This window comes from Rutilus rutilus (genome assembly GCF_951802725.1).
Source record: "Rutilus rutilus genome assembly, chromosome: 6".
NCBI lineage: Eukaryota > Metazoa > Chordata > Actinopteri > Cypriniformes > Leuciscidae > Rutilus > Rutilus rutilus.
This window is the reverse complement of record NC_140214.1, coordinates 23,036,597-23,050,501: the sequence shown is the minus strand read 5'-3', so window position 1 is coordinate 23,050,501 and position 13,905 is coordinate 23,036,597. Positions and strand designations below refer to the sequence as shown.

Genomic DNA, 13,905 nt, shown 5'->3' with positions numbered 1-13,905 from the left:
CTTTATATGGATGTTTTTTCTTAGCACTTTTAATGATAAAGGTGTTAAACGTTACTCGATTCAGTCTGCCTATCTGTGACGTCGTCGCCATGCGTGACGCGCCAGCAGCAGCGCAAAGTCTCTCACCTCAGAAAAACGGACTTTCCTGTCCTCTCAGCCGTTATACTGCAGTAGCGCGCACTCTTCAATTGCACGCGCAATTGCGCCGGAGCGCGCTGTATCACTTCACTAAAGTGCAAAAGACATACGAGAATGCAACGTCGTAAATTAGTAAGTTAAGAAATAAAAGTAAAATACCAATAAATTACGTTATTGGTACGTCATGTGTGTTGCTATTTATCAGGAGCAGTTTCCATGTTTCTTTACCAGTTCTTCTAAGTATTGTGTATCACCATGGTAGCCTAATTGTTGTTTGTTTCCATAACAAAATGCCACTTACTGGTTATTTTGTATATTTTTATATGACTGTGGTGGCTCATACCAAGATTGTATTAACAAAAACTAGTTTGTGACTGCTATTTAATAGCTTAACCTCGAAGTGCCTACTGTTTATCAGTAGCCTATTTGTCATATTCTTTAAAAAAAAATTGTATGTTAAGTAAAGGGGGACATAACTTGTGTGTCAACAATTTTTGTGTAAACAAATGTATTATAATAGGCCTATATAATTCCTAAAAAGGTGGGTGGGCTTGATGACCATGGGGAAATGTGGGTCCCATGGCCGAACTATTCAAAACATCATTCAATGTTGTGATAATCGTAATTAATAATCGCAATTACAATTTCAAGGGAATAATCAACAATTATCATTTTTGTCATATCCATAATTAATTGATACCTGATTCCCTTACAAGAATTTTTGGCTAAAAAGTCACTGAATCGATTTCAGGTCACTGAATCGTTTCGGATCGTATCGTTCTAAATGAACCAATATCGTCCTTGAATCGTATCGACAACCACGAATCGCGATACGAATCGAATCGTTGTTAAAACAAATCGTTACACCCCTACAAATTAAGTTTTTTTTTTTTCAACTGAGCTATTTCCATACTACACAACAACCACTTTGATGCTTTAAAAAGTTCATAAAGAGATTGTAAAACTAATCCATATGAATTGAGCGGTTTAGTAAAAAAATTCTGAAGAGACTCGATTACTTAATATGATGAACAGATTGAATTTAGGCTTTTATTCACATATAAACATTCATCAACTCACACATCAGTTGTGCTAAACGGAGGCTCAAGCATGTTCGCTTGATGTTGCGAAAACCAATGAACTTAATTCTGGTGTTACGCAGTACGTTTGAGCTTCAGCAAGAACCAATTGAAAGCAAAATGGATAAACAGCTAGTACTGTGTGTTGTAATTTCCGGAGCTATACAATACAAGTTTGCGGTAGTTTAGGGACATCGGGAGAAAAGCTGTGTCATTCCGCGTCCAGTCTGAAAGGGCCTTTACGCAGCAAGTTTGAGCTTCTGCAAGAACCAATGAGGTTCATTTTTGTGTTACGCAACAGGTTTGAGCTTCCGCAAGAACCAATGAGGTTTGTTCTTGCACGTCAAGCAGGTTCGGTTGAGCTGCTGTTTATGTTCGCTGATCAATGTTTATATGTGAATAAAAGCCTAAATTCAATCTGTTCATCATATAAAGCGATTGTGTTTCTTTAAAATATGGACAAAACTGCTCAATTCATATGGATTAGTTTTACGACAGAAGTTTTTTGGGGGTGAACTAACCCTTTAACTAATATTATTGACATAAAAATGCTAACTTTTACAGCGTTATCATGTTGAACAAATGGAAACTGCATGTAGAGAACCAGATAAGAAGTGTTTGGAAGCCTCAAAATGTTAGTAAAACCTTCACAAAGTCATTTTCTGCGGGCAGAGTCCATTTGCGTGTGTATACTAATCCCTCTCTTACCGTGGTCCCCCTCATAATCTTCTGTACTTTGCCTTGGTGAGCACCCTGATCTGGGGCAGTGCAGTTCAAACTCAAGGCTGACAGAAACAATTAGATCATGATAAAAACTAAATTGATGAAAACAAAAAAATGAACCTAGTTCATGGTTCTTCAGATATTTTAACATTCTATATATATATTCACATATGTACATATGTAGATTTTTTTAATGGAAAACAAGACAAAAACACTGAGGAATCTACTTTTTGCAGTGTAGTACACAACTGTTTATGATATATTTATTAAATTCATCTTTGAGAGTAAACTACAAAATAATGTGTGCTTTAGGACACTTTTTCAGTGTTTGTTTCTAAACTCCTAATTGTAAGTTACATGCTGGCTGTGTAAATGCAGATAACACAGACCTCTGCACAGCTGGAAATGGTTGGCCAAAGGTAAAGCGTCTATTTACTTTATTTGGTTTTTAGTCTGTCCTATCTAATGATTATCTCAAACATAGCTGTTTGACTGCGTTGTTGTATACTCACAATGTTAGTAGCCCAAACGAAAGAGAATGATGCTTAAACTAAGTGTAACGGCATGCATTTTTGTGAGCTGCATTTACACAGCAAACATGTAAACACAGTAAATAGTAAAGACGCAATGCTGTGATTGGTTGGGATGGGGGAGGGTACAGAGAACATCTCTCTGATTGGCTAGAATGAGCTTTTTTTGTTTACTTGGTAAACAGTTATGCATATTATAAACTAAAAGAGGACATGGCAGTAAACCCCAACAACCAACACAAATAATTAAACAATCAGAGAACACCTTCCTGAAAGTACTGAGCATAGAGAGATGGAGGGCACTGTTGAGCAAGCTGTCCAGTTTAGAGAAAAAGGATATTACTATGTTCTAATTTTATCATGCGTGTTAAAATTATGATTATATTGCTCACTTTAACACTGACAATATGTTTTAGATGCATCCCAGCAATACAAACAGGATTTGCTGTTTGCTAGTCAGTTGCAGGTGATAAAGAGGGGAGGGGCATTCTCATTCTAGAGAGCATCTGATTGGATAAACATCTGTGTAGTGCAGAATGAGTCATCAATAGTTTTTGGTCAATTTTCCCAGATCGAGAAAGACTGTACGTTTTGCAAACGTGCTAAAGGTTAATTTTAGAAGTTAAATTACTTAAACTGACTTAAAAACTAACAGACAAACACATGTCTCATGTTATCATGAAGTCTTTAAGACTCACAATCTGATAATCGGATTAAAATACCTACTCATTGGTGTTCATTTTGCCTCTTCAAGTTTTTTTTGCCTGATTCTAGTATGCTAAAAGAACATCCCATACTCTGTGATAAGCAGGTTAATATTTACTGCAACCCTGAGATGAACCAAGCTACAAAAGAACCAGGAGCGACCTTTGCCTCATTTCCATGTTTTGTTTTCCCTGTCCTGTTCTGTCAGGATTCCTCTCCTCATCGAGGTTCATTTAAATGAGAATAAACTCTCAAAATACAACTTAAAATACAATTCACTTCTTTAAAAGTTTTTGCAAAACTACAATAAAACAAGCCTCTAATTCATTTTTGAAATGGATCAATTGTATGAAATCAATGTCCTACTATGTTTAACAGTTTTAGTAAAGTAAAACTATTTTCTTGCTGGAGAACACCTATATATAGACAGTTTAATATACTATTTGCAAGCTGCTAAATGTGAGTGCGGAGTAAGGGTCAGGATGGTGGACAGGCAGGCACGTTCTCCTCAAACACACTGTGTGTCTTATTTTCTAAGAGCTGGAAGAGACGGGAGCGGCCGAGTTTCTCCTCCTGAAAAGACACCATTTTGCTTCATTGTCTACACTGCCTCAGGGCATTTTGGGAGAGGCTGCTAGAGAACTGCATGAATCACCTTAATCCTGTCGACTGACAACAGTCAACTTCTAGCATCTTTCAGCTAGCATGACTTCATAACCTGTTTTCAAAGAACCCCATTGTAAAACAACTTTTAAAGGTACTAACACATTATGAAAGCTCCACTGCAGTATAATTTGAACCATCAGATGATACGGCAAGATCTTGTGATAATGTGCCATGGAGCACTCACTAATGAGATTGATGTGCTGGTGAATGAGTGCGCTTTGTAATCACTGTCATGTTGCTCCAAACCATGATATTTGTAAAATTTGAAAGATCCTACCCTCTGTTTTAAATATAATGAGCTCCAAAATAACATATAGCACCAAATTGGTTCATATGTCTTATGCGCTGTATGCAATGTCTTCTGAAGCTATATTGTTTTGTGTGAGAAACAAACTAAACTTGATAATCTTCCAATTCAATAAACTGTTAATCTCTGCAACTGGATTACTGAATCAATGAATTGGATCATTCTGATTTGTGAATGAATCATTTAGTTCTTGTGAACTGGCTCAACGGATTCATTAAAAAATGACTCAAATTCCATTGTGCTTTTGTTTATTTTTTAGCCATTTTTCCAAGAATCAGGCATGACTACTTTTCGCTTACTACTAGGGTGGGTCACAATTTACAGATTCATTTTGAACTATTCCTAAATCAGTTGCTATCGTATGGACTGAACAAGAGCCATAAAGTCAATTGGATTATTTTTGATAACTTAAAAGTGCTCTTGTATCATTTTGAAGCTTCACTACATGGCAAAGAGTGTGCAGGATATTCTTTCAAATTTCACCTTTTGTGCTTTAGAGAGAAAAACACATTGTGGCTTAAAACAGTATGATTTTTGGTTGAAGTAAGTTAACCCTGTGATTCCTTTGTTCGCCAAAAATTGGGAAAATTCAAGACAAATCGATGCAAACAGAGCTGCAAACCTAGACTTGGAATTTACAATGACAAATCTATGAAGCTGACAAAATATGTCTCGTGAAGTCGTTCTGTATACGGAGAAGCTAATTGAGGCTCTTTGAAGAAAGGCACTGAACTAACAGTGCTAACCACATCTGTTTCCCATTGCACATCGCTCTCAGAGACACAGAAGAGAATCTGTCCTCAGCCGGGACATTTCTCTGTGAAGCTCTCCTTGCGCTTAGCGAGATGAGACTGTATGATTCAAAGTCCATGCAGGTTAACGCAACGATGACATAGGTTTTTCAACCTGCAGTGCACACCTAGATTTTCCAGTTAAATAACTCCTGCACTCACAGTCACACAGAAGGAGTCCCTCCCTCGTCTCATGAATCACTACAATCAACTGGAACAGAAATTAAAGTCACAGCTTTGTCATGAGATTTCATAAAACGATGCATGACGTGACACCACTCACTCACTGCGTCATTAGATTAGTAGAGTTTCGTAAAAAAACAAAACAAAAAAACTTTACGCTCATGTCAGGTCACAAGTCAACTTTTTCTGTCAAGTTTCCAAAGCAGAAATGTGACTTTTAGCAACTCCTAAATGCAATACAAATGGATTAGCCACAGGCATATTTTCATATCTTTCAAATGTTTGCTCATTGCTTGAACACGAAACTGGGAAGTCTGAGGTACAAAGAATGCTAGTACAAGACAAACTGGTTCCACAATGTGACTCGACCTGCCATCTTCTCGTTTCTGTCTCCCTCCTTCACTCCTTAATGTGCAACAAGAGCGTTTCTTCAGCATCTCCGCCTCCCTTCGCGGTGCTCCCTCTCTAGAAGCTATCAAAAATTCACAGACTGTGGGCAACTGCCAGCTGAAAAAACTGTTTAGTCAGCAACAGAGGCAGGGTGGGAGAAGAGGGGCGGGGGAAGTAGCAGAGGGAGGCAAAGGAGGAGGCCTGCGAAGCCGTGTGTGATTCGTCTTCTTTTTCTCTCACAGACAAACGTAAAAAAAAGTGAAAGCAAAGCTCACAATCCCTCAAAAAGGAGTGTTAGCAAGTTAAACTATTTATGATTGTGGTAAAACATCACAGTTTGACTATTATGAGCTGTTTGATTGACTATCAAATAACTTCATTCTCAAACTAACAGGGTAAGGATGCAGTACCTATTGTTTTTCTATCTTTTTCTAACTTCCTCTATCCACACAGGCTGCTCTATTTCCTGTCATCCACGTCCCACTTGCACCAAAGCATTTTCATGAGGACTGTTTCACTTTTAGTTTTTCTTTACTACACTTTTAGAATTTAAAAAGTAAATAATTTAGTCCAGAGGTTCCCAAACTTTTTACTACGAAGGACCAAAAATCAAACTTAATTGAGAGCCGTGGACAGAAAGTAAATTATATCCAACTATATTAAAGTGTACATTTAAAACAAATCTAATTCATTTATATTCTCTAAATTTCAATGCAAAAATAAAACAAAAATATTAAATAAATAAATAAATTAGAAATCAATATGTGCTTTAATTGCATGTTTTTTTCCTTTTTTAATCCTCTTTTGTGATAAACCAAGACGAGCCAAATCAAAGGTCATCAGGGGCCAACTTTGGCCCGCAGGCCCTGGTTTTGGCACCTCTAATTTAGTCTCTTCTGTCCCAATGACCCACTGTGCATTGTTCAATACAGATTTTTTGAAACTATACAGAGTCTATTGTAAATAAGTAGCTCTTTTTCCTAAAAGCAGAGTTGTACAACACTGAAGACCAAAACATCAAGTAATATGAACAGTCCATTTGTTATACCTTAACTAAACAAGGAGACCAATGACCAAATAAACAGTAGCATTAAAGGGACAGTTCACCCAAAATGTTTTATTTGCTCACCCTCATGTCACTCTAAACCTGTAAGACTATTTCTTATGCAGAACACAAAAGAAGGTATATTGAAAAATGTCTTGTAACAATATTTTTCACTTTTAGATTAAAGAAATTCATACAGGTTTGGAATGACATGTTTATTAAACTTCAAAAGAGTCAACCTTCAACATCCATTTCTGAGTTTGGCCATAAATCAAGAATAATTTAAAGTCTGTCTCTTAAATTTGAATGAAACATGCACATAGTAGCATCCATCTGCAAACTAACTTTCTTAAGCCCCACAGGTACAGTGTCTCACCCCAGACCCCAGGACCAAACCATGCTTCCCATACCCTATGAGGGAGAGGGAACATAATCTTATCTAAAATAGACAAGTTAAAAATAGCTCCAGAGCGAAACAGGACGCCCATCTCTACCCATGGATGAGTGAACAGAACACCCATCACTAGGGGCAAAAGGCTTGGTGAGGTGACCAACTAGTTTCTCCATCCAGTCTGGGACTTCAACAGGCTAGTCCCTCTTTTACATTGGGCAAACATTTCACAGTTAAGCATGTTTGTCAAAGGAAGTTTACTAGAGAACCCCCGAGAATTTGAATGAATTTATATTAATCAAGATTAATCAAGATTACCAACCTTAATTTCCGAGGCTTTATCTCGATATTCCAATAGACCAAAACAAATCCATCCACTCAACAGGTCTGTTTGTTGGGCTTTGAGACTCTTTATATACTTTAGAGTGTTTGAATACAAAGTGGAGTAAAAGCTGATGGCCCCTTTCTATCACTATCAGCACGGCAGCTCTGATGATCACAATGGGTTTCCTCTATTCAACTCTGGCGACTCCCTGCTGAGGACAGAGGAGATTACAGCCCAGACCACTGGTTGACTGTTCACTAGAACATGCCTTTGAATTTTCAATGGTCTTCTTGCTTTACGCGTCTGAACAAACACATCTCCACCCTACATCAGCCTGCATTGTGAGAACAGCAGCTATTAGGAAAATGAGAAAAGGAGGATTTGGGTTTTAACCTCGCCTCTCTGCATTAAGAAAATGGCAGACGTCGATGATTAAAAAAAAATTCGTAACATTTATACAAAGTAATAGAGAAACGAAGTAGTAAAATATTTGCTTAGGTGATGAAGCAACACGTTCTCATCCTGGTTCAGTGCACATTTACAATGGCTTAATCTTTTAAGATCACATTGCAATTGCACAAATGATTGTGACTTATCTTTGATTAGCAAAGTTTCTCACAATTAAAATGTGATGATTATGGGCTAAATTAATTTGCGTGTGATACGTTCAATTCAAACATAAAACCACTTACAGACTCAGTATAAAACTATATATTGCTTATCAGATCATTTGCTTTAAGTATAATTTAATTCTATATTTTGTATAGCCTATGGTCTCTCCGGATCCCCTGGAGTACCTGCGGGTCCCCCTGATTGTAAATGAATACCATAGCTTATATGCGGTAGGTCATCATAAAAAACATCTTTGGGATTTATTTCCCTCTGAGTTCACAGTAGTACCTTAAGAGTACAAATACTACTCTAATGTAGTAATATGCAACATTAATGGTTAGATAAGATACAAAGTGACAAGCTGTTGTAGCCAACCGCAAAGGTAAAAAACAAAAATCATGTTTTCTGACAGTGCAGGGGATGAAAGTTACTGTACAAAACAACCATGCTAGTTAAAAGTCAGCAGATTGAGAGGACTGAGCGAGTGAATGATGCTGCCACTGCAGGCCTTCTGGAGCCCAGTGTTGAATTTGGTAATGGAATGTGAACTGCTCATCTGGATCTCTGCACATTCTGCTTCTCCAAAGAGACGCGAGAATCATCAGAGGATGATGGGAGGAGGAAGGCACAAGCACAGCCTCTATCGAAACACCCGCACGAAAACGATGCTTCCTCCTAGTAATTATAGTCATCCAATCATCAAATTGAGATGGCTTAAATGGTATCATCGTTGTGGCTGCTTAGTTCAAACATAAAACCCGACTTTTCTTGTGGAACTTTTCGGCGTTAATCTCATGCAATAAACCCAACCCAAAGATAGTCACTCACGACGACAGCGAACTTCCTCCTTTAAAACGTTTGACATTCCCAAGCGTTAAGTTTGCAAAGTGTGACTAACGAAACGACGAGGGTTTTGTGAACAATAATGACTCGTCGAAAGTCGAAAGCGCAAATAAAACGTAAATACAACATGTCCAGACAAGGTCAAAATATAAAGGGAAGCGTGTCCAACCCCCACCCCCCCCACGAGTTAGCCTCGTTCAAAGTTCTGATGTGGATGCTACGGTTCACTATAAAATACTTACTTTTGATGACAATATAGGTGCGAAACATTTTGTCAAATGGGAGATAAAGCCATATTAGCGACAGTGAGTTTAGTAAACTAAGGTAACTTATGCTGGTTGAATACATGTGCGCTGGTTAGACGCGAGTGAATTCCTGTAGTCAGGCGTTCAACCTTTGGATGCGAGAATGAAACGAGGAAGCACAAACCCTGTGCGAGGAAAAAAAAAAAAAGTTCGGACATCATCTCAACATCTTCGGCCTTCCAAGTTAAAAAACTTCCGACAAAGTCTCCATCCACCAAAGTTTGCAATCGGCAGGATGGAGAACGTAAACAATAACAACATTTAGAAAAGTGCTCGATACTTACGCTTGACTTTGTCGGGGTTGGGCTGATTGCGCTGAGACATGGTGATGGTGAAAAGAGATGATGGACTTCGAAAAAAAAAACTGCAAACTTGTTCCGGAGAGCGATCAAAATGGCGTATTTGAGGATGTGCAAAGTTCGCCAACTGGATACTTCTCTTCGCCCACTCTGTTAGCTCCCTAAAGGAATGATAGCCATCGACAATGCCGACGAGTGAGGGTCAGAAAAGTCACTTTTTCCTCAAAGTGTGTTCCTGAGCGCTGCTCAGTGAACGTGATAAGTAGACGCATCACGTGTTGCTCTAGTCTCCAAGGGGACGTGTGTTACTGAGGCTGCCACTGGAGTTCAGCTGTGAGCATCTCTACGGGAGGGGTGGAAAACTTTACCCCTTCAGCCTCATCCAACTGATTATAGATAGATAGATAGATAGATAGATAGATAGATAGATAGATAGATAGATAGATAGATAGATAGATAGATAGATAGATAGATAGATAGATAGATAGATAGCAACAAGTGTGTAACTACAACGGCTTGTAAAGCATTTTGTTGGCATACATACACACATTTTGTGATAGCCTACATAAAATGAACTATTTATAGCCTAAATAACGCATATTTATATCGTGTAAATAATATAGCCTAGTAGTGGCTATTTTATGTTCCGTAAACGATATAAAATTACTGAAAAGGCAAACGTGATAGCGACGGGACCCCAGTATCACTATGTGAAAGGCAGCTGATGATGCAACGCACCTCGCGCTTTGGCGCCTTCTTTCTATCACAAGACAAACACCTGTTGGTCGTCATATACTATGATGGAGCATCCGTCATCTAAAAAATACTGTGGAAGGGCATTTCATTGTTTCAGAGACAAATTATGAGATAAATGTCAAAGAAAGACGAAATAATTTGAGGCAACACCCCAATCTATAGGATTTTCTGTGAAAATCGACAACAGCCCTGTGTAAATCCTGCCTCTGAATATAACTCAGTATGCAAATATATTAAGAATAAAGTCCCTTTAAAGTTTTGTCTAAGATATAGTTTATATTTTTATATTTCTAATATTTTGTAAAAAAAAAATTATCTCCATGAAGATGTATTTGGTTACAAATTTATAGTTTTTGGCATTAAATAGCCTAATTAAATCGTAGAAGAGTTGAGATTAGTCTAATTAATAATAATAATTATTATTATTACTATATTCCAACCACCATGCTGCATATTTTGCTCAATTTGAGTGAAAATTACTTTAAAATGGAGTAAAGAAAAAATAAATATATAAACAAATAAATAATTTATGACAGATGATGCTTCCATTTCACAGAGGTTATGGTGGGGACTTTTTTAACTTTTCAAAACATTTATCTTCAATCATCATTATCATTGCTTGAAATTTGCATAGGCTAGTTAAAGGGATAGTTAATCTGTATTAGTTTCCTTTGGGGGGTGGGGAGACTATGGAAGTCAATGGCTACCTTCAACTGTCTGGTTACCAACATTCTTTAAAATATCTTCTGTATTTAACAGAAGAAAGAAACTCACACAGTTTTGGAACAACTTGATGGTGAGTAAATAATGACCACATTTTTGAGTGAACTATCCCTTTAACTCATACAAGCTGCATTTGACTGCATGTGTCTCAAAAACTATATGCGTTTCCTTTAGTGGTTTAAATAACTCTTACTGGGATAACTTATAGGCTACCTGAGAGGTGTCACTCACAGAAGCAGCATTGGCTCTGTGAGTGTGTGTTTGTGCTGCCACTAGAGAGCAGTCTCTGCTTCACCTTATGTAATCACATGAGAGTGACCTTGTGTTGGTACTAACTAAGCAAAGTCTCTGACCCACAGTGACCTGGTTAATTGCTTCTGGCCTACGTGTTCTCCATCCTGCAGAAGACACCAAGTTCCTTTGTATTAACATGATTATAGCCCCCCCTTTTTAGCTTTATTTTCTTTATTGTTTCATTTAGACACTTTTTTTTATTAGCTAATATTCATAGAATTTGAAAAAAGAAAAAATTGTTCGCATAGAATGATATTTACAAACTCTAAAGTGAAACCTGAAAAAGTGACGAGGTTGAACACAATGAATGTGTCATTCAAAATAATGTTGACAGTTCAAGGCAATACAGCTATCCGGTAGACTACGACTCATATCTTTGTTGTAATGAGTGTGAGAGTGGTACTGATGCACGTATTTATGATCTAATATTTGAAATACCTGTGTATGGGCATGTGTTGTGCGTCCAGTAACCTTACACACAATAAGCCTTATTTTTTTGACAACAGTGCCATCTGATGGCAAAGGATATATGTGCTGCTTAGAAAACTCATTCCTACTATTTTATTCAGACAGTTTATTGTATTTAAGGGGGGCTTTTTCTTTTATCTTATTGTATAGTGGTAGTTTTTGGTAGTCTACTGTATTATGGTTTATTGTATAGTGTATAGTATTATGGACTGGAGGCAGGAAAGTAAGGGTGAGAGAAGGAGAAGGGACATGGGATCAGGATTTGAACCAGGTCAGACTCGAATTGGACCCCCTTGAGCCTTTTACTATGTGTCATGAGTAGGCTACATTTTAAATATTTGTACTGGTCCATCTTTTTTAATATTTCAGAATTTTGTTGTAAAACACTATAGGACAACATATGATATGATCATATACTGTATGATATGATCTCTAGGCTATAGGCTATATGATTAACATATACGAAATGCTCCCAGATTGCATTAATCTACAAGATTTTTGCTAATGGAATGTAAATGCACGTAGAACAATCTGCAGTAAATTCCTGAAGGCTACATTTTGTTAATGTTGTTAATAATTATGTTGTTTCAAATATTGATCGCTTGGGAGCGCGTTCTTTCCCATAATAAATCAAATCGCGCACTCCTGACTCTGGTACCCATTCAGGCTATATGACTATGCTGTAGGAAAAGAGCACTGAATAAACCATGGATATGTTTAGAACATATATGCATGATTCATCGCGTAAGTTCCTCTTAGAAATTCAAATTCTGATTTCACTTAATTTGGGTTACAAAGGATTAAGAACTTAGGCTACTAGGCTACTTTTTTAATTAGAAAATAATTCAAACGTTTACTGTCAATATAAATTATAGGATGCTTTTACTGGAATAGCCTATCTTTTACAGTGATTCAAATAAATATGCAGTATGAAATAAAATAATTTGATATTTAAACGTGAGGTTTTGTCTGTCAGGTGCACGCTTACGTCATCATAGCGCAAGAAAGTAAAGGGGGAGTGTCATCTCTATTTCAGTCCACTTTATCTCTATCAACCGGTTTGGAGTTCGAGACAGAAGTAGCCTATAGTTTAATTCCCCTCGAAATGCAGCAGTTTCCTGATGAGAGGAAGTAGGCGCTTTCAGACCTCCTCCACTATTAGGCTAATCTTGTTAATCGTAGGATGGGAGTGACTTCGACCGATAAATACAATTTGGTACTTTTCACACTGGAATTAGGTGAGTCAATTGCAAGTTATTGAAAAAGGTCAAATTAAATTGTATAACTTTGCACACCCTTCAGGTCAGTCGAAAATATATTTTCATTTAATGTAGGTTAATCTTTGTCTAGCTACTTAATGTTTCTGTGATGGTCCGAGTTTAGTTAATTTTGGGTGTTTAAATTGAGGATTATATAAATTCCCTTTAAAGGAAAACAAGTTGTGTGTATTATTCCGGCTGATTCTGTTGTATTTCAGTTTCATTGGTACAGGCAGCATGTGCTGGAGAAACATGTGAAAACGTATTTAAAGGTTTCTCAGACTGCCTGCTCAGTCTTGGAGAAAACATGGTGAACTATCCCCAAGAGCTGGATGACAACGAAAACCTACAGACCATCTGCTCGTAAGTACACACTGTCTGCAATCATTTCTGGAAGAAGCTAAGCATTTCATATCTGGTGGTCCTTCTCATCATGTTTTAGATTTGACAAATCTATGAGTTGAACTCATGCCATCCATGACTCAGACTCACAATACTGAAATATATTTCATTTGCAAGGAATAAAACAGATTGTGCACCTTGTGTTTATCCTCATGCAGATATTGGAATGACTTCCACTCGTGTGCCTCCACCGCAATTGCAGATTGTCAGGAAGGAGCGGGACTTTGGGAAAAACTGAAACTGCAGTCCCGGAGCTTGAACTATCAGGGAAGCTTGTTTGAATTATGCTCCGGGGATAATGGAGTATCCAGAGTTTTATTACCAATGGAGCTGAAGATACTGCTGATGTGTTTCACCACTTTAGTGGCTTGGCTTGTTTTTTGAGTAAGAAACCTGAAGGAGACCTGACCTCAAACAAGTTCCTAAATGGATTATATCCCTGTTTCTCTTCAGTTGAATCAATTCATGTTTTGATGCTCATAGACTTCTTGGCAAAAAAAAAAAGAAAAGAAAAAAAAAGAAGGAATTCAGAAATAACTTTCTTAAATGGCCTTTTTCCCCCCAAAATCTGAAGACGATTTACTGTACAAATCTTATGAAAAAATATATTTTAAAATACAATTGTTTTGACCATTGGTGTGTAAAAACAGCAAACATTCTGGACCAATAAC

At 37.4% G+C, this 13,905-nt stretch overlaps 2 protein-coding genes across 3 annotated transcripts in view; one reads left to right on the top strand and one right to left on the bottom strand.

Moving 5' to 3' along the window:
• rreb1b (ras responsive element binding protein 1b) overlaps positions 1-9,664 on the bottom strand; it is a 37,206-nt gene extending 27,542 nt beyond the window's left edge. For both annotated transcript variants that reach the window (XM_084411161.1, XM_084411162.1), the window contains exon 1: positions 9,318-9,664. The gene's annotated coding sequence lies outside the window, so the exon portion shown is untranslated. The remainder of the gene's footprint in view (positions 1-9,317) is intronic.
• A 2,113-nt stretch (positions 9,665-11,777) lies between these two features.
• On the top strand, positions 11,778-13,618 carry nrn1b (neuritin 1b; the record flags this gene model as incomplete). The annotated part of the gene is made up of 3 exons (XM_084412047.1): positions 11,778-11,844; positions 13,051-13,195; positions 13,393-13,618. 3 exons carry the CDS (start codon positions 11,778-11,780, stop codon positions 13,616-13,618), a joined length of 438 nt encoding a protein of 145 aa, XP_084268173.1.
• Between the last annotated feature and the right edge of the window lie 287 nt (positions 13,619-13,905).